This window comes from Tachypleus tridentatus, chromosome 13 (genome assembly GCF_004210375.1).
Source record: "Tachypleus tridentatus isolate NWPU-2018 chromosome 13, ASM421037v1, whole genome shotgun sequence".
In the NCBI taxonomy this organism is placed as follows: Eukaryota; Metazoa; Arthropoda; class Merostomata; order Xiphosura; family Limulidae; genus Tachypleus; species Tachypleus tridentatus.
In genome coordinates, this window is record NC_134837.1 from 65,905,917 (window position 1) to 65,925,702 (window position 19,786).

Here is a 19,786-nt window from a genome sequence, read left to right on the forward strand (position 1 = left end):
AATAACAGTAAAATACAGTATAAGTTACTGTGATGAACATGTGCTTTCTGAAAAGAGAGACACCTATTGAAGAAGAGCAATATGTGTTGGAAGCTGCTGCAACAGTTGGTGAAGCACGTCTTATGTACTAATATAATTCACGTACTGAATTTTCTTAATTGTAACTAGTAAGTCAAATACTAATCATCTCCAATATTTTTAATTTCACACAGAAAGTCATACGTTTTCAGACCACAGCATGCAACAGAAATAATATATTTAAAAGGTTGACAAATATTACAAGTTTTTAACTCCACAAGACATTGTACTTACCCACTATACAAACATCAAAAGTTTGTAAAGATTGAAAAAAATAAAAACAAATGCATTACTAATGACTTCAAATTTAAACAACTAAAAAAATTAAGACATTATCTTCGATAACTGATATGTACATGTAAAAAACAAGATAATACCTTTATTGCTTAAATTATAATGATAATTCACAACACACACCACCTCTGTTGTTTGAACCACAAATGAAACACAAATGTTTTGGTTGCTTAAATCTAAGTTTACACATAGCTGGATGCCGTATCTAAATATAGAAATAAATGTAAAAATTATTATACTGGCATGTAAAAAAACATAGACTCACATTTAATTTTTTTTTGTGAGAGCTAAGCATGCAAGTAAGATATACCATTAATAACATCTGTATATAGGAAAAATATTAATTTATTTATTCAAGAAAGATAGCCAATGAAACTTATCAAACACAGAACATTTGTCACTTTCATTCATGTGATATTCAAGTAAACTTATTTCCAAGAGAGTTATAAGTATTCACAATGAAGCAGGTAAAGTTTTAAACACGGAAAAGAAAGTAGTATATAAAAATATCAGTTGTATACATGACGTAAAAACATTTCATCACATATAAAAAATAAACCGTCATTCAAGCAGCTAGTTTCTACACAAGGATATTTTAGGTAACATCAATCTAGTATAGTTTTAGTTTGAATGGACTTTTCTTGTCTGTTTCTAAAGCAGGATAATTATTTCAGCTTTCTTTACTGAGGCCACACTAAGTTACACACTACACTTCAGGGTAGATTTTCTGAAGGACACCTTGGAGTAGAAAGTAAACCATCATTCAGCTCCAGAAACAAGCAGGACCAGAGTTCATAAAAGTCAAAAGTGTATTTTCAAATTCTTCACTGACAACAACTATTGGCTAAGACAAAAAGTTGGATAGCTTAATGTTCATGCCAGATTGTTTGAAAACAACAATAAAAAAGTCACTAAAATACAACACTTTAAAGTCATTTTAAATGATTTACCACCATAATTCATACTAACTTGTACAAGTCTCTTTAAAATCTCTCAAAAATCTATGCAAGTGCTTAGAAATACTTAAGTATATGTAAACAATTATATAAACAAACACATTTTTTACAAATTATAAAAGGGTAAAATATAATATAATCACAGTATTTTATAGTAGCAAAAAAGGAGTTAATTACAACTCTGTAATGAATCATTTAAATACAGTCTCTTTTACGAACAAAAAAAAAGACAATAAACCACAATATCACACAAAACTAATAAAGCATATACAGACTGCTGGGTTTTCCTTTTACATATACAGACTTTCTTCTTTTACACATACAGACTGCTGGGTTTTATTTTTTACATATACAGACTGCTGGGTTTTATTTTTACATATACAAACTGCTAGGTTTAATTTTACATGTACAGACTGCTGGGTTTTATTTTTACACATACAAACTGCTAGGTTTTCTTTTTACATATACAAACTGCTGGGTTTTCTTTTTACATACACAGATTGCTGGGTTTTCTTTTTACATATACAGACTGCTGGGTTTTATTCTTACATATATAGACTGCTGGGTTTTCTTTTTATTTCCTGAAACACATAAAATTAATTTTTTTTGGTTGTTCTTTTTGTCAGATATTTGTTCAAAGCTACATTAGCCATTTGTAATATGCATCCCTCATCTTGAAATAACAAACTAGACAGAATGCAACTGGTGAACAGCATTCACTTCCAAACATAACTTTAGTCAAACAATTTTTATCACAAATCCTTAGATTTGCTTTCCAGTATGTTAATCATTGAGCCATACCTAGACAAAGCACCTATAAATCACTTAGCTTTGGTCACAAAAACGTAATAAAAGGCTTCATGTTTTGATAACTGTGAACTACTTTTAACATCGTGTAAACACCCTCAGGTATTTCCCCAGTTCTTTTTCTAGCATGTTAGTAGAGATACATTTATTTTTAATAATATTCCTTCCTGTGCACCAATACTCTTAAACAATAGCACAAGCAATAGTGAAAAAAGTCTGCACCATTTACACATATACATGGAATTATGGTAGTTGTACCACTGTATTTTCAAGAATATACCAACAAACATGCTTCAGTTGTACATCTAACGTAAAATACTGATGACTTATAGAGTCTTATTTGCAATACTCTCAGTGAATAACTTCACAGGAACCAATCACTGATCTCTACACATTCTTGATGCTTACCAAGAAAGTTACAACTAAAAATTAAAAGAAAATCATGTATTTCAGTTAATAAATACAATAAAGAAGTTTACCAGCATTATGTCCCAAGGCATAAAATAAACACAAAGCAAATAAAGCATTGTGGTCATTTTCTGTACATTCCAAAGCATTAAAGATGGCTTCCAAAAATGGCCTGCAATAAAAAAATAAAATAAAAAACTTTTAAAGTACAAGTAAAACAGAATAGTAATTTATTATCCTAATTTATATAAATCTTACGAGACTAGATTTTAAGTTATGCCAAATGTTTCCAATAATTTCAAGACTAAAACAATGATCTTCCTTTATTTATGAATAAGTATTATTGATGCTCACATGAAGTGAATAAAGCTTTGCTTTAAATTACTTACAGCATGGCTGATACCATAGATTATGGGTGTAATGGGTGTTTCAGATCAACCTACAGAATTTCTTTTGTTCACACACTGACACATTAAATACTAATCAGAATCTGATGCTGCTTTAATAATTATCCTACCATAATCTCCATCAATATCTTTCTTCAATTTTGTTTCAAATTTTGCCCAAAGATACTCAAAGGCAATCAGAGCTAGCCATCCCTAATTTAGCAATGATTGACTAAATGAAAAGCAGTGAGTCAACACCATCCATTCTCAGGTTACTCTTTTACCAATGACTGGTGTGATTGACCAACAAATTATAATATATCCACGGTTGAAAGGACAAGCAAATTTGGTGATGAAGTTTCAACTCCACAACCCTGCAGCTTGAAAGTCTAGTGCTTTAACCACCAGGCCATGTTAGGTCACATCAAGACCTTACTATATATTTACAGTTTTATTTAGCAGTATCAAAGACAATAATGTTTTATTAAAACATTTATAATTTTCATTTTATAATCATAACAGTCTTACTTCTTGACAGGTTTTGATTAGTTTGAAATCTTTTGTAAGACAGCAATAAACAGCCATGGAATCTCTGACTTCAAAAATATTAAGAGACCTGCACTAAATTACTTTGGTTATCCTTAAGTTTCTAAACTCACAAAAATTCCTGCTTTGAATTGTATGTAAATCAAGAAACAGCTAACAAATTACACGATTATATAATACACAAAAGTGATATAAGTACATTTTCTAACTTCTTATATTGCTCTATTCAAATAGTTTATCATTTTTATTTACAAAAATGAAACTGTAACAGACAAAACATGTGTTATTGAAGTATACACATTTGTAAAACATTGAGTAATAATTTTTTATGTAAATTAGACAGTTAAAAACACACATTTTTAATTGGGATATCAGTAGAGAAACATAAATCACTATGTATATTTAAACCTCTGCCAAAAAGGTAATCAACAAACACCATGCTGGAATTATAGGGTTAAGTATCAGGATTATGTGGTATTGGCAGGTAGAGGTCATCTTCCCAAGTGATCTGAGGAATTTTAGTGCATGGGGTCAAACTAAAAAAAGTCAACATACTTTCTCAAAGACATGAATATTTTATGATCTTGTTTCTTTTATAACACAACAAGAACCAAAATGATTTACACCCCAAAGTCCACTGTTATGGAATTACACTTTCAAAGGAATTTTTGACCATTTTATGTTTAGATTTAAAATCTCTCAGGTTATTTGAAGCCAAATTAATTGCAACTTGCATGTCATCTCTGGTCATTAATCATATATACATACATAAAATAATTTCATATCTACTAAGTAGTTTTAACACGATATAAACTATAATAATAGAATTAACAACATACAGACACACTGCTTTCAGCATGTGAATAGATCACGAAAACTCTACAAAGTTCCAACATTTTCAGTTTTTTTTCACTATTATTATCAGTTTTAAAGGGGTAAAATGCTTACATAAAAAACCAAATATGCAATCTGTCTACACAGTTTTGTAGAAAGTGATTTTAACCACAATAATAGAATTATATCTTCTGTGTTTCCAAATATTAAAAAGTAGCAGTGTGTCAGATTAGATAATAATATTTATAATACAATAACAAATATAAAACACCTTATAACTGGCCTTTAATCTATCTGTTACAAAACAAAATAAGAAATAAATAAATACACAGCAACAATGATAAAGTCAAACAGAGACAAAAATGATCAACTCAAGTACCTTAACTGTCATCAGTTTAGTACATTTTAGATGTTCTGATATCCACTGTTCATTTATATATTTGCATGTGACCATTTTGTAATTCAGTTTGTATGGATAAAATACATCTAACGTGGGGTTCTGTGGAACATTCAATACACAAGAAGGACATTCTAAAGATAAAGATACTGCATCCAGTGATGCATCTTTCTGTCACAATAGTTTTGATAGCAGTGACATGGAGATGTAGCACAATGGGAAATGTTCCTTTTCTTTTTTTCTTTTTAACCAGAGGAGATCTGATTAACTTCTATCCTAATTGGATGATCCAGATTGGAGGGAATCGGGAAGTAAAAATGAAATAAAAAAGTAGGCATGGTTCAAGTAACAAGAGAACTTGCACGACAAAAGAAGTCCAAAATAGAGTATTAAAAGCCTACACTCCTGCAAAACAGGTGAATTAACAGTAAAATTTATAAATAAAACTTTACAAATGTGGGTTGATTTATTCAAGCAGCTAAAACAATAATTCTTGTACAGACAATTCAAACAAAGATAAGAGAATAATGTTTGCTATACTAGCATCCCAATCTCACTAGACAAAAACAGTACGAGTTTTTGGGCAATTTTAAAACAACAAACATCAATTAATTATTGCAATACAATTCATGTCTTCACATCTTTATCACAAGAGCTTTGGCAAAATCCTGGTTATTTTACCACTTTGTATATGAAAGTAACCATGATAATTCAGAAGGAACAGCATAGAAAAGTATTATTCAAAAATAAACATGAAGGAGTGGTACATCATATCTCTATGATAAAAGAATGCACAAGAACAATGATTTAACAAGAAAAACAGTATGCTTGCATTTTTTCATAGTTTCTACTGTATAGCTTTTGAAATTGATAGGCCTATGGAACCAGCCAAAACTATCAAACAGAGGTAGAAGGTAAGCACAAACCAAAACTTGATACCTAAGCATTACACTATGGTTTAAGAATGATAGTCCTTCATTACCTTTTGGGTCATTTTAAAGTGAATTTTAAAGAAATTACACCAGTCTCTCTACTATATAAATCTAGATGCAATATTCAAATAAAAAAAAAGAATTTTACTTTTCTATTTATATTGAATATGCTAAAATTGTAGCTGATTATAAAAAGTTGACCAAATTTATCCATTACTAGAGAATATTTTCCAACATCTTATGGTCACGCACAAACTGTTCATTTGTGAATGACTGCAGCTAACAAGCTCAGATGGACATTTTTTTCCCACCTAACACATGACCCTATTATAGTACAAGGCTTATAATCAATCTCAATGATTGGATATAAGGGATGTTGTTATAACAGCTTCTGATAAAACAATATTCTTAAAATACTTCTATCCCATTGAATTTTTAACAACATATGATTTTATGAAATTGTTATGATGTGAAAAAACTCGTGTGAAAAAAAACTTTCTGTTCAACCTGTCCTGGAGTAGACTGAATATAACACCTAACCTGTCTGTAAGACAAAAGTCCTGTTGAAGCTGTTATAAAGTACACTGAACATAACATCTAACTTGTCTGTAAAACAAAACCCCTGTTGAAGCTGTTCTAGTGTTTGTTTGTACTTTAAGCACAAAGCTATACAATGGGTTATCTGTGCTCTACCCACCATGGCTATCAGAACCTGAGTTTCTAGTGTTGGTGTTCTATTGAAGACTGAATGTAACATCTAACCTGTCTTCAAGTGAAAACTCCTGATGAATCTGTTCCAGCGTACACTGACCCAGCCTTTGTGTAACTTCTACCTTTTCTTCATCTGTTATATTTGTTTCATCAGACTGGAATGAAGAGAACTGTCCAAACTGACCAGCTTGTTCTGGAATTAAGCAGTTTATTATTATCAAACACAATGTTTCAACTTTTTCCTGTCACTGAGAAAGTATTATAGAAAACAGTATCATATTAACAAGAATGCATAATTTAATGGAATAAATGTTAAAATTTTCTTAGACTGAAAACACAACTCCAATAGCTATTCACCTTCTCTCATCTAAAGCTATCTCTAAGCATTGGTAAAAAGTTTTATCATTAACACTGCACTAGTCTTTCACACCCTTTAATTTTCTTGCCATTTCAAAATGTGTTGATCATGTGACTACCCTCAACAATTATACTGTGCCATCTATACTGGCATATCTATACTGTTCTAGCAGAATTATCACTTTTGAGAATAAGCATGGTCCATTACTGCAGCAACTGAGGTCCAGAAGTGGCAAAGATTCCCATGTTCCATTAAAAAAGAAAGGGGATAACAACTTGGAGAGTCCAGAGGAATGACACACTAGCAAAAGTGAAGCAGGTGTCTGCAATTCCTTATTTTGAAATGCAAAAATGTCCTATTATAAGAATTACATGTCAGTAGGGATGGACAAAAAAAAATCCCATCTGCTAGTTGTGGAACTTGGAACAATTTTATTAGTTGATTTTGACCTTGCCATTTCATAATATCTACAAAATGTGGGAAGCTGAGCTGACACATGTACATACAGTACTAATACGAAAGAATATAAAGGTGGGTTGTACACGAGAAAAACATTTTGCAGTCTCTTCTTTTTCAGCCAAAGAGTTTAGTGATGTCCTATATACTAATTTACCTTAAATACTTTACTTCTCATTGTCATTAAAAATTTTTGTAACTAAAAATTAATTTAAAACAAATATTTATAAAGAATAATTCAGGATGTTATATCAACATAAACTTCATATAATACACTAAATAACAGATACTACATTAATTCACCTTCTAAACATTTATCATCTTTGTTTTTTGAATCATTATTTCCAGAACATTCTGAGAGGAAATGATGGGACATGACTTCTTCTTCAGTGGCTTCCACAGTCTGGTCATCCAGAGAGACAGAACTTGACTCCTTAATTATTGTAGTCTTGGCACTCTTTTCATTTTCTAAAAGATTCTCTAGTGCTTCCTGTGGAGCCACAAACTCTGGTTCAGTGCTGGTGTCACCCTGATCACATACATAACACTTAACATTAGAACTTTTAAATTGGATTCTGTCCACAACTTTATCAATTATATTTTAAGAAGTTCTAATTTAAAATATATATACATTTTAAATCATTCCTTAACTCTCTTAACATAATTTTGGTCAATGTGACCAACTACACAGTATCTTTGTACTCATTTAACATAGTAGGTATATCTTCACAAAATTTGGCAGACTTGATCAACCTTGTAACCACCAAAAAAAAACAAATGAAAGTTTTTTTTCTTTCTAGAATGACTAAAATTGTAACATGAAACTGTATTTGTTTATTTTAAGTCACTTTAAACTAGTAATACCAGAGATGTATTCATATTTAAATTTTATTGTTTTATTGCCCTTTGAACCACTACTACTATTCATGCCATTATAAGCTGTAAATCACTTGGGAAATGTAGAGTTCATGTAACACTATCTATCGAATTACATTACCCACGTGCTACTCTGAGCTGCTCACATGCATGTCTTGTGAATCACTTTTGTTAGATTTTTGTTATTAATTTTACCTAATCTAACCTTAACTAACTTAAAGAGATTCCTATTTTTACATTTTAGTTACTTTTATAATAATAAATAAACAATAAAAATAAAAAAACAATAAATAAAGTACTTATACATGTCTTTCTTTTTTTGCAGTCAACTGTTAATGACACTTAACCCTACTTTTTTAATACTAAGTAATGCACTAAATTTTTATTTAATTACATTATGCACAAAAAGCTTAGAATAGCAACATGCAAAACCAAACAATTTCTCAAAACTATCATTATTTTTCTGATCTAACTATGTAACAAGAGCCATCACAAACTCATCCAAATTAGTAATCTTTCCTGTTGAAATGAAGCTTGTACTAACAACGAAAATGACAATTCTCAGGTCAGAAAACAACATAATACAACACGTGATACGTGAATACCCTGGCTTTATATTGGTTACACATAATATAGTATTAAAAGTAAAAGCGAACAATTAACAAATCCTGAAATAAAGGTTGTGGCAAGAAGGGTCTCATTTTCTATTTGATGGCTCTGTCTCCAAACAAGATTGAAGGCTATAAAAATTATAGTTTGTCTGAGCAATGACAATTTTATAGTGAGTAATTTGTGTTAAGTTTTGTACTTACTGGAAGGATAGTATATAGAATAGCAAAGAATGGCTGTCTACTAAAAATAATATGTGATTTCTCACACTAAAAGAAATTCAGGATTTTATATAATACTGCCTTATAAAATTAAAAACTTTAAACTTATATACTATTAAAATATAGATTATTAGGTACAAATTTATGCTATATAGTATAAAATAAACAATAGTTTAATTGAATGTTCAATGTAAGTTACTAAAACCTCGTGATATGCACATAAAAGTATACCCATTGCAACATGGTTTAATGAATCTAACAGTTGGAAAAATTCTTAATTTTTTTTTTTTTGAAATAACTGTTTCATTAACTCTTTCAGTACTATTTGGTTTTTATCTGTCCCAGCAACTGTTTGTTAAGAACTGATATGAGCCACATATTCAATAAAAATACCTTGAAAATGGGCTCAGCTCCTTTTGATTTGATGTATTCTAAGTCACTTATACATGTTTGTATCTTTTCTACCATAAGAATACAAAAGTTCTATTAAAAAGATTATAAAGGTACAATAAATATCAGTCAAAAGCTTGCAGTGTTTAAGAAATACTGCCAAAAACATTTGCTACTAGAAAAGGTTTATCATTGGCTACTACATGATAGAATAATAATTACAGAAAAACCAGGCTGAAACAGTACTACTACTACTCACTATCTTCAACCTAGTTAAAACATCACTAGCAGACTGAAAAGGTCATTTACTGTTATGCCACTACTATGCCAGCATGTATTTGTTTGTTTGTTTTTTAATTTTGCATAAAACTACATGAGGGCTATCTGTTCTGCCATTTCTAATAAAGCAGTGTAAGACTAGAAGGAAGGTAGCTAGTCATCACCAACCACACCCAACTTTTGGGTTATTCTTTTTACCAACAAATAGTGGGATTCACCTTCACATTATAATACCCCACGACTGAAAGAGCAAGTATGTTTGGTGCAATGGGGATTTAAACCTGCAACCCTCAGGTTATGAGTAAAGTGCCCTAACCACCTGGCCGCTCTCAACTACCAGCATGTAACAAAGAAGTGGTCAAGAAACATGAATTCTACTGTAACATAGCAATCTTAAAGGCTCTTCCTTCCTTCATATTACCATATTTTTATGCCAAGCAACTTATGATATAACCTTTACATTAGGTTATGATTATTTAAATCCTTTATGTACACATGAGAGGTAAGATTTTCTACCAATATAGAGTAGGGGTCTCTTCCCGTGCGTAGTCTGTGTAATAAATGTTATATTAAAGTGTCAAGGTATACCTTAATGTAATCAGGCACTTCACACACAATAGAGTAACACTTCCTATGAGTAAAGTCTAAGGGTTTCTTATGCAATGTGAAAACATTTAGGATTACAGCTTTTGTATGTTAGCTAGCATCAGATGTGTGAGTTTGTGTTTATTACTCAAATACAGAAATAACCCAACATTTGGCTGAACAGGTTAACAACCCTATATAAGACTATAAAACACAAATTATAATCAGTGGATTAAAATGTTAGAATGAATTATTATTGCAGATGCCCTACCCATTCAAACAATAAGTTTTATCACCCAGCTGTAAAGATAGAATGCAATAGGACTCATTGTAGTCTACATTATTCTTGGGTTGAAAGTGCCAATTATAATTTTTCTACAAGAGTAAAATTCCTCTTTCTTTTCAAATGGTTGAAATCATATAAAATAGTAACAAGAATTTACCAGAAGAAGTAAAAGGTGAAAGCAGAAGAGATTGAACATGTAACTCTGCTTTCTTGATAAATAGAATACAAAAGAAAGCTCTAGCTTTGAAAGAGTTTTTCTCTTCATCTTATGAGAATTCTTATGCATGGGTGTTTGACCCTTAAATGGTGGCCATCATCAACTAATGCTGCTACCTACAATATTCCCACTGTTTAAGGGTTAAAGTGATATGTCATGACAGGGAAACAGCAAGAAAACTTTCTACTCTTTTAACATTACGAATACTTGCTTTATATTAGCAGGGTATCAATGAAAATAAGAAACTTAACGATATTACTATGATCAAAAGATTATTTTAATTATGATTATTTTATTTTACTTCATCAAGGTCCTCAATCAGAACTGTCACACATCTTATACCTCCTTTTCCTGCAGTTTTTCACTAAAAAGATCTGCAAGTTCTCACAGCCTTGAAACATTTTCAATTAAATATTATTGTCTTTGGCTGCCATCTTCTCAGTTTATTTCCTGAACACTCACAAATCATTAACGACCTGTTACTATGCTGCTCGATACAACTTCATGGGCAACACATTTCTACTTTCCTCAGGAGTAATAACCATTGTAATTAGACACGTAACTGGATATGGCCTTTGATATGTGCAACAAGTAGCAAACGTACTTAGATTTAAACGTATTTGTGCAACCACGGGTATCAAAGTAAAAGGAATGAAGCTATAAATTTGATATTACATACATTTAATAAAGAATTTATTTCTTTCAACTATACATGAAGCAACTAAACTTACCCCACAAGCCATCATTTGATCTCTAAGCTTGCTAGAAAATATTTTCATGTCTTTATTGAAAATGATGTATGCCAGTTGTCTGACTAACGGCCGATGTGAGATGATAAGGAACACCTATCAAGAGACAGATGTTACTTTATTAAAGTACAAAAAACACAGTCCTCTAATATCTGTTCATACAGAATACCGTGTATTTGTTTAATCCACAACCAAAATAAACTATAGTAGAAACAAAACTGTAACTAAATGCAGAAATTATGTTTATTTTACTTTACCATAAGCTAATGACTTAGACAGGTCAAAATACATTAATAAATTTTATATATCATCAGATCAAGTAGTGCTAATTCTTCACTTTTGAGTGTTGGCACCATTAAAATTTGGGGCTGAAGACCTCAGTAATTTTCACAGAGATTCAAAAGAGATTGTCCATATTTACGAACTACAACTGAGGTTGGTTGCTATTTTCCGTGTAAGCTTAGTCAGGTTACTTGGCATTGTAACATAAAAAAATTAATGTAAGTAACAGATAGAGTATATAAGATAACCTTCAGCAAGGGAAAAACTGGATCAACTTCTTTAACATGCGAATTATCAACATCAGGATCTAAGATAACAGTAGCTTCTGCAGCAGAAGATTGCTTCTTTTCACATTCAATCTTCACTGTATCACTTTTTGGAAACTTTTATTTGTCCTCTTTTCATAGATAATTTTTCTATGGATATTCCATGTGATCACACACATAACAACTTTAATTATTGCACTTGAAACTTCTTTTCCCTTTACTGACATAGAAACACTCATCCACAGCTAGTATTCTAGCATGTTTTTTAGTAAATTAGAAAATAATATGAAAATTACATATTCCACACCTATAACCAGGTTTGGAAAGTTGCAAGTTTAGGGTTAAAATTTTATTTCATATTTTTAGACTTTTTTTTTTATTACGAAATTATTTTTCATTATTTCTAGTGTTAGTAACACACATAATGAGATAACCAATAAACAGGTAGATTGCCTTTTAAATAACTACTATTCAACCAGAAAAATAAAATACAAATTATAGACTATCTTTTAATTCTTCAACTGTCACATTATAATGGCTTTTACTTATATTATAGGTTATATCAACACTTTAAAAGACATCATATGCATAAATTATGAAAGCAATAGAAATCTATTTATTGTCAAATCTCCAGAAAATACTTTCTAATAACACTCACTTGAGACAATAAAAACAAGGACACAACACTACTAACACAGGGTCTGTCATCCTGAAAATAAAAAAAACAACCAGTTAAATAAGTATTCAACTGTATTATATTTTTAAATGTATCAAAGTATCTTCAATAAATTTTTTCTACCTTAGCATTTACAACAAAATCGTTCCTAACAACAGCAGAGAAAATATGTTTATACCTCATCACTGTGGTACGTTCTTTGTTTGTTTGTTTTGAATTTTGTGCAAAGCTACACAAGGCCTGTCTGCATTAGTCATCTCTTGTTTAACAGTGAAACAATTAGATAACCTTCTAATGAAGCATATATAGCATTTTAGATAACCTTCTAATGAAGCATATATAGTATTTTATATGTTAAACATATAACACGTATTCAACACAAAGCTACACAAGGCCTGTCTGCATTAGTCATCTCTTGTTTAACAGTGAAACACTAGAGGGAAAGCCATCTTAATGGGATTGTTTATTTTGTTTCTCCTATTTTTGAATTTTGTGCAAAGCTACAAAGGGCTATCTGTTCTAGCCATTCCCAATTAGGCAGTATAAGGCTAGAGGGGGAAGGCAAGGCAGCTAGTCATCACCACCCCACAGTTAAAAGGGCAAGGATATGAATAATTATTTTGCCTTTATTATTTCAGCCTCTGTTTTACTGTCCAACACTTATCAGTTTTTCACTTTAAATATTAAAACCATCCAAACACATGTAACAATAACACCAGTAAATGATAAGTTATACTGCTCTGATAGTTTATCATCTTACTAATGTCAAACATCAATCTATAATGTACACTTAACTTATAACTAATATTTTTACTTTGCACAAAATAGCCACAATTAATCTAAAATTATATTTTGTTTCCACTACTCACCTACTGTAACACCCCTCCTGGTAATTCTTTTATAAAAAAATTTGCTTTATTAATGTAACATCAAAGGACAAGAAAGGATTTTTTTATCCATCTCAAAATCATCCCTTATAATTCAAATATATATCAATCTTTCCCCTAAACTCCTTTAAATTAACTGCAACACAAATGAATGGACAAAATGTTCCTGTTTCTAATACTAAATGAAATCTATTATTGATTCTTGTTACTGGTGCAAGTAATCAAATTTCAAAATGAAGAGATCTCATGTTAATAATTAAATACTGTAGCACACTGAAACTAAATTATAAATTGTCACGTGAACCTTCAACATTAACTTCAAAGTAAGTAAAAACTTACACAGATCTTAACTACAAGTCTCATCAAAATAAATATACTGTTCTTACATCGTATATAAAGATTAGAATGCACTATTTTATCAGTTGGGTAGCCTCATTGTCAGTAAAATTTTGAGTTATTATTCCAATATGTTATAAAGTACAAGTCAAGAGGTTAAGCACCAATATTGAATAACAGCATTAGTTGTTCCTAATAGGCAGTATAACCTATTATACTGGTTATACTAACAGTATATGAAACACAAACACATACCATTCAACCACAAATTGTACAGATGAAATAAACAAAGAATAAACCTTAGGGTAACCAACAAACTTCTCATACAATGCTCATAATGTTTTACAAACTGGTTACAACTTCATATCAAATGGATTGCCAAGTAGTAGCATAGCATATAACTGAGATTAGTTTCTACACAATAACATAGCTTTATATCCATTCAGAAGTATAAGTTCTTTATTAACACAATATTTACTTCTTATATTCAGTGTGACTGACTTCTCAATGAAAGGTTTTAAATAATAACATTTCAAATATGCATTTTACAATTGAAGTCATAGAGAACAAAAGAAAAATATTCAGGTGTATGATAAGTAATAATTTCAAAAGGGATAGAAACCAAGATATTATGAACGTCACAAATATACACCATTAAGCACATTAACAGTCCACATCAGTGTAAGGAACTCAAGTTAAAACCTCAAGTGCTAAACATAATACATGTTTTAAGTATAATATTTATAAATGAGAACCTCAAAGTCAAGAGTGGTGATTTACTTACATTGTCAAAATTAATATGAATACAACTATAAAAATCATTTAATTTGTAAAGCACATCTATAAGAAATTATCTTGTTTATTTTTTATAGTTTAAGTAAGAAAATACTTTCAAGGCAAGTTTTTAATTTGACACACAGCAGCTTTTATGGGAACCAAGGACGAAAATATTTGAAAATATTGTATGAAAATATTTAATGAAAGATTAAGTCTTACAGAGTTAAAAAAAAAAACAAGTTGATCAAACTTTACACAATGACACAAGTAACAACTTCTTTATCAAGTAAATTTCCACTATATCGTTACTGACATGCAATCCTATTTTTCTATCAATTATTTGCACCACCCACATTTAATCTGCCCACAGTTTCATCAAATAAAAAACAAGCTATACTACACAATACCTATCTTACCAGATAAAATCAAACTAATTATTTTCCATTTAATATCAGTGTCTTTTATTTTAGTTCAAGTTACCTCCTTAAATTTTTGGCTCACATTACAAACCAAGTTTATCTTACATGTGGCATTGTTACAATTTTACTTACAGAGAGTAATGCCTTCCGACTCACTATAAAATAAGTCCAATATTTAAACACATAGTTAAATCTTGAAATAGACTAAATACGTTGCACTAACCTCTATCTGGGAGTGTTGTCCTCTGTTTATGAGAGAGTACACATATAAAGGAACCAGTAACCGGTTAAGAAAGTGGTCTGTGAGAACATCATTCAAATCATCTATCTGAAGACATAAAATATCATTGAGGTAGTGCAAATGGTCAAGGTGTTCTGCAACAAAACCTGGAAGTCGACTCTGGTGTCTGTTAGATGAAAACTACCACATGAGATAAACTTGAAGAGTCGAATGAACAAAAAAAAGTTATTAAAAATAGCACAAGAAATTTAAGCATACGTTGAACAATAGTTTTTATCATGCTCTTAATTATGTTCAAAAACTAAACGGAAGCACAAAGATTAAATACAACAAAATTTTCATAAATCATTTTAGAGACATAAGTGGACAATCTCACTTATAAACTAATGTACAAAATATTTCAAAGGAAAAAAAACAACTAAATAGGAATTCTGATATTTGTGGGACAAGCAAAGCTATAAGTAGTTCACATTGTGAAGATGATACAGTAACTGATGCTTAATGGATATCAAGTGGTCTAGTGGGTGGTGCTGGGCCACAGAAAAAGTCCAAGGTTTGACCTAAAAAATCCACCTGAACGTACTCTGCACTTTTAGCTGTGTGTTTGTTACTTGGATAGCAAATTAGCTGACAGCTACATAGGCAAATGAGCAACACCGATAAATTGCCTTACTCTCCCTACAGTAAACTTTCTAAATTAGCAATGGCTATGCTTAAACCTCAGGAGTCTATGACCTGACTATTTAATGTGTGTGTTACAATAGGTATCCTTCAAGTTGAAAATACCAAATATTATTTAGAGTGGTACATGCTAAACAAAGAGCACATTTATTGCTCTTTACAGAATGCAAATCACTCTGACTGATATATACAAACAAACTCTTAAATATTAAACAGTGATCACAGTGATAGATGCACATAATAAAAAACATATTGACTGGTACCTACTGAACTAAGACCACATTGACTGGTACATACAGAACTAAGATCATGTTGACTGATACGTACTGAACCAAGGTGCATTTACTGGTACATACTGAACTAAGGCACTATAATTGGTACACACTAAACTAAGACATTATAAAATGGTACATACTAAACAAAGACTATGTTGACTCATACACACTGAATACAAAACATGTTGAATGGTATGTACCAAACACAAAACATTTGACTCGTACATACTAGACAATAAGTATGCTTGTTGACTGCTGACAGGAATATAGTGGACAAAGAGCTAAAAATAACAGCATGTAGTCATGATTAGTACACACTGAACAAAGAACATGTTGATTACTAAGATATTAAACAGAGAGCATACTGACAAGTATACATTGAAAATATCTACATTCTGCAGCTTGCAACTAAGAAATAAAATTTATAAGTTGGTATAGTACAGTGACAATCAATCACCAAACTGCTACATATATTTTTTCTGAACTTTTATAGATATTACTTACCCTATTACGACTAAAAAAAATCATAAATATTTGAAATGTTTCTCTTGATAAGTGTTTGTAATCTTAAGTCTTCACAATTATATTTTTTTGTATCATAAAAACATGTTGCAACTTTCTTGGGCCTCAAAATAATGAAATAGAGTTGAAACAAGTTATTTTTTATCATAAACAATATGTCATACTGTATTAAAAATGAAATTAAAAGGAATTTAAAATAAAATCTCTAAACACATGTAACAAGATTTTCAAGTGACCAAGTAAGAAGTAAAGACCACTTTACAGTCAGATCAAATAAAATTTATAATAAAATAAAATTTCAATCAGTTCAGATCAAAAAACAATAGACAGTTTTACAGTACAAAACCAAATAGCAAATAAAAATAGCTTCACAATCCAGTACTATATCTAATAAGCAAAGACTGTTTTATCCAAGATCAAATAACAAGTAAAAAACCATTTTGCAGTCCAGAACTGAACAACAAAAAGACTATTTCACAGTCCAGACACACAAATTCTATGTTTAAGTAATTGTTGTATTCTGATAGAACTTATGTTGTCAGAGGTATCAAAATAGTAAAATGGTGATGATTACTCAAGTAACCAAAATACGAATGCTATTTTTCTACATTTTAAAGGTTCTGATTTTCTTCTGATTGTCATCCTTCTGTATTTCGTAATCTAAAACTTCTATTAACTATAAAATAAGTTGCTTTTTTTCAAGCAATAAATGTTTGAATTTCTAAACTTTCTGGCATTCTTATGCAAGTATATATTAAAATTCTAAACTGTTTGTTTTCCTTACTTATCATCAACTTATCATGACAGATGAATGACAGATTACAAACAATCATTTGAGACAACTGGTTATGACATGGGATTTGTGATCTGATTTGAGTTTATGAATTTTCAAGTTAACAATCTCTGAAAAATGAGATGTTTGACATTAAAAAGCTATCTTCATGTTATAACCTTATCTATTTTAGAATCCATATCTTACTAAACAACTTATTAAGGATATAAAGGTCCTTCAAGAGGTTGTTTCTTAATGCAAATTAATATATGTGTAGTTTACAATATTCTAATGTTAGTTTACTGAAGTAAGCATCTGAGTTACAAAGACATTTTGTTTGTAAACTTTTTTTATCCACAAACAAAATTGCTATATGAAGCATTATCTCAAGCACATTCAATTCTATACACATTTATTATAAACACCCTAGAAAGAAAAGGGAAACACAACTCACTCAGGTTCCATCCTAACACAAATGTCAAGTTCTAGCACATGGCTTCCTATAAACCATGCCAGGTTGGAAAAGTATGGGGCTGCAGTTTTGTCACGGATGAACTTCAACATCGCTTTGTCTTGAACTGATATAATAAGATAAAAAATATATTGCATTTATTCCCAAAGTGCTTTATCACACTATTTAAAGGATTAAAAAATGAAATGTGTTAACCAATACTAAAATTACAATATCACATTCCAAAACTCTAAAAAAACAAATACCAATAAACACAAATGAAGTAAAAAAATTTTGAGTTACAATTTAATAAAAGTTGAAAATCCAAATCAAAATAAATTAAAAGTGGTAAAATAAAGATTAACCTATTTGCATTACTCAAAACAATAAATTTAAATTATTTGACAATAAAAATATCTAGCTTTTAGGTCTTTGATTATTTTGAAAACAGCTAATTTTATTCAATTTTTATAATTACATTAATTGTATTAAAAATTAAACAAAGGAAAGTAAGTAATGCAGCAGATTTACAACACATAGTTCATGAAATAATTAACTTGGAATAATGTTTCAAACTACATTTGTGGATTACATCCTGTAAATTAAAGGACACAACTTTTCAATATGTTTGAAACTATACAATGTAACTGAAACAGAACTCTATATTTAAAAGCTTATGAAATGACTGGAAAAGATTGTTATTTAAAAATTAAATCTACAACACATACCTTATAACTCCATGGAGAAGTACAAATGATATACATGAAAACTAAATTTTAAAGATGATCTTAGAATTAAAGAAGAATCAACATTTATCTTAAGACTACCAACAGAACAGGTCGTATTTGATGAGCTACCCAAGTTTACACAACAGAAACAGATGAGAACATGGCAACAAAAACGTAAAAACAATGGATAACCAAACTTACATATAAGAACTATTAAAAATTATGAGGTAATAATAATTTAATTACTGTTTCTCACCTTTGAATATATTTAGTGTGATTGTTCGAACAGCTATGCATACCATACTTTCACTGTGATTAAAGAACTTGATTGCTTCGGTATACAATGGAAAATCATTAGTATGCTGGAAAAGATAGAACTTAATTTAACATTCACAGAACAAGCCTCATAATATTAACACTTTAATAATAAACATACTGTAATAACATTTGTATATGTCATTCCTAATTATTTTTTATGTTTTAGATTATCAGCAGTTTATTTGAGAGTATCATCTGAGTGAATGTTTATTTATAAATTTCGACATACTGTCTTCTCTAAATTTACACCTAACACTCAAAGCCAATCTTTTCCTTTCAGTCATTCTTCAATTTTATCAACAACAACAACAGAAAAAAAATGCCATTTCTATCCCAAAGATTCTGACAATGGCTCTGTTGGATCAAACTAATAATTCAAAGTACAATACAGGGCTTTCTTTTATAAGGTTTGTGTTTTGGAGAATGAAATAAAATTTAAACAGAAATTTTACTTTTTCATAAAATTTGTTTAAAAAATAACCCTAATTGTATTAGGTTGAGGAATAATTCGTGAGCGTTTTTAAATAATTTCATTCAAGCATTACATGCAAGACTATACAATACTTCAATGCATGAACACATTACACCCAAAACATTTATTATGATATTTTATTTCATGTAATACCTAGGTATATAGTATGCATTGTTTTAAACGAAATTGCAAGAAATTAAATGCGAAAAGCAGATGATGTCGAAAATGCTCGATTTTGTCCACTTGACATTCCATTTAATGAGCTGAAAATGAAAGCAAAAATTAAAGACATATGAAAATCAAACACA

The 19,786-nt window shown here is 30.1% G+C and overlaps 1 protein-coding gene across 4 annotated transcripts in view; it reads right to left on the minus strand.

Annotated features, from left to right (window-relative positions):
- Positions 1 to 19,786, minus strand: part of LOC143239724 (protein CLEC16A-like) — a 75,519-nt gene that overhangs the window by 29,968 nt on the left and 25,765 nt on the right. For all 4 annotated transcript variants that reach the window (XM_076481142.1, XM_076481145.1, XM_076481144.1 and 1 more), the window contains exons 6-13: positions 18,945 to 19,050; positions 17,964 to 18,087; positions 15,242 to 15,425; positions 12,582 to 12,632; positions 11,358 to 11,471; positions 7,467 to 7,692; positions 6,401 to 6,542; positions 2,615 to 2,715 (exon numbers count right to left, since the gene is read on the minus strand). In XM_076481142.1, the coding sequence (XP_076337257.1) occupies positions 2,615 to 2,715; positions 6,401 to 6,542; positions 7,467 to 7,692; positions 11,358 to 11,471; positions 12,582 to 12,632; positions 15,242 to 15,425; positions 17,964 to 18,087; positions 18,945 to 19,050 (1,048 nt within the window). The remainder of the gene's footprint in view (positions 1 to 2,614; positions 2,716 to 6,400; positions 6,543 to 7,466; positions 7,693 to 11,357; positions 11,472 to 12,581; positions 12,633 to 15,241; positions 15,426 to 17,963; positions 18,088 to 18,944; positions 19,051 to 19,786) is intronic.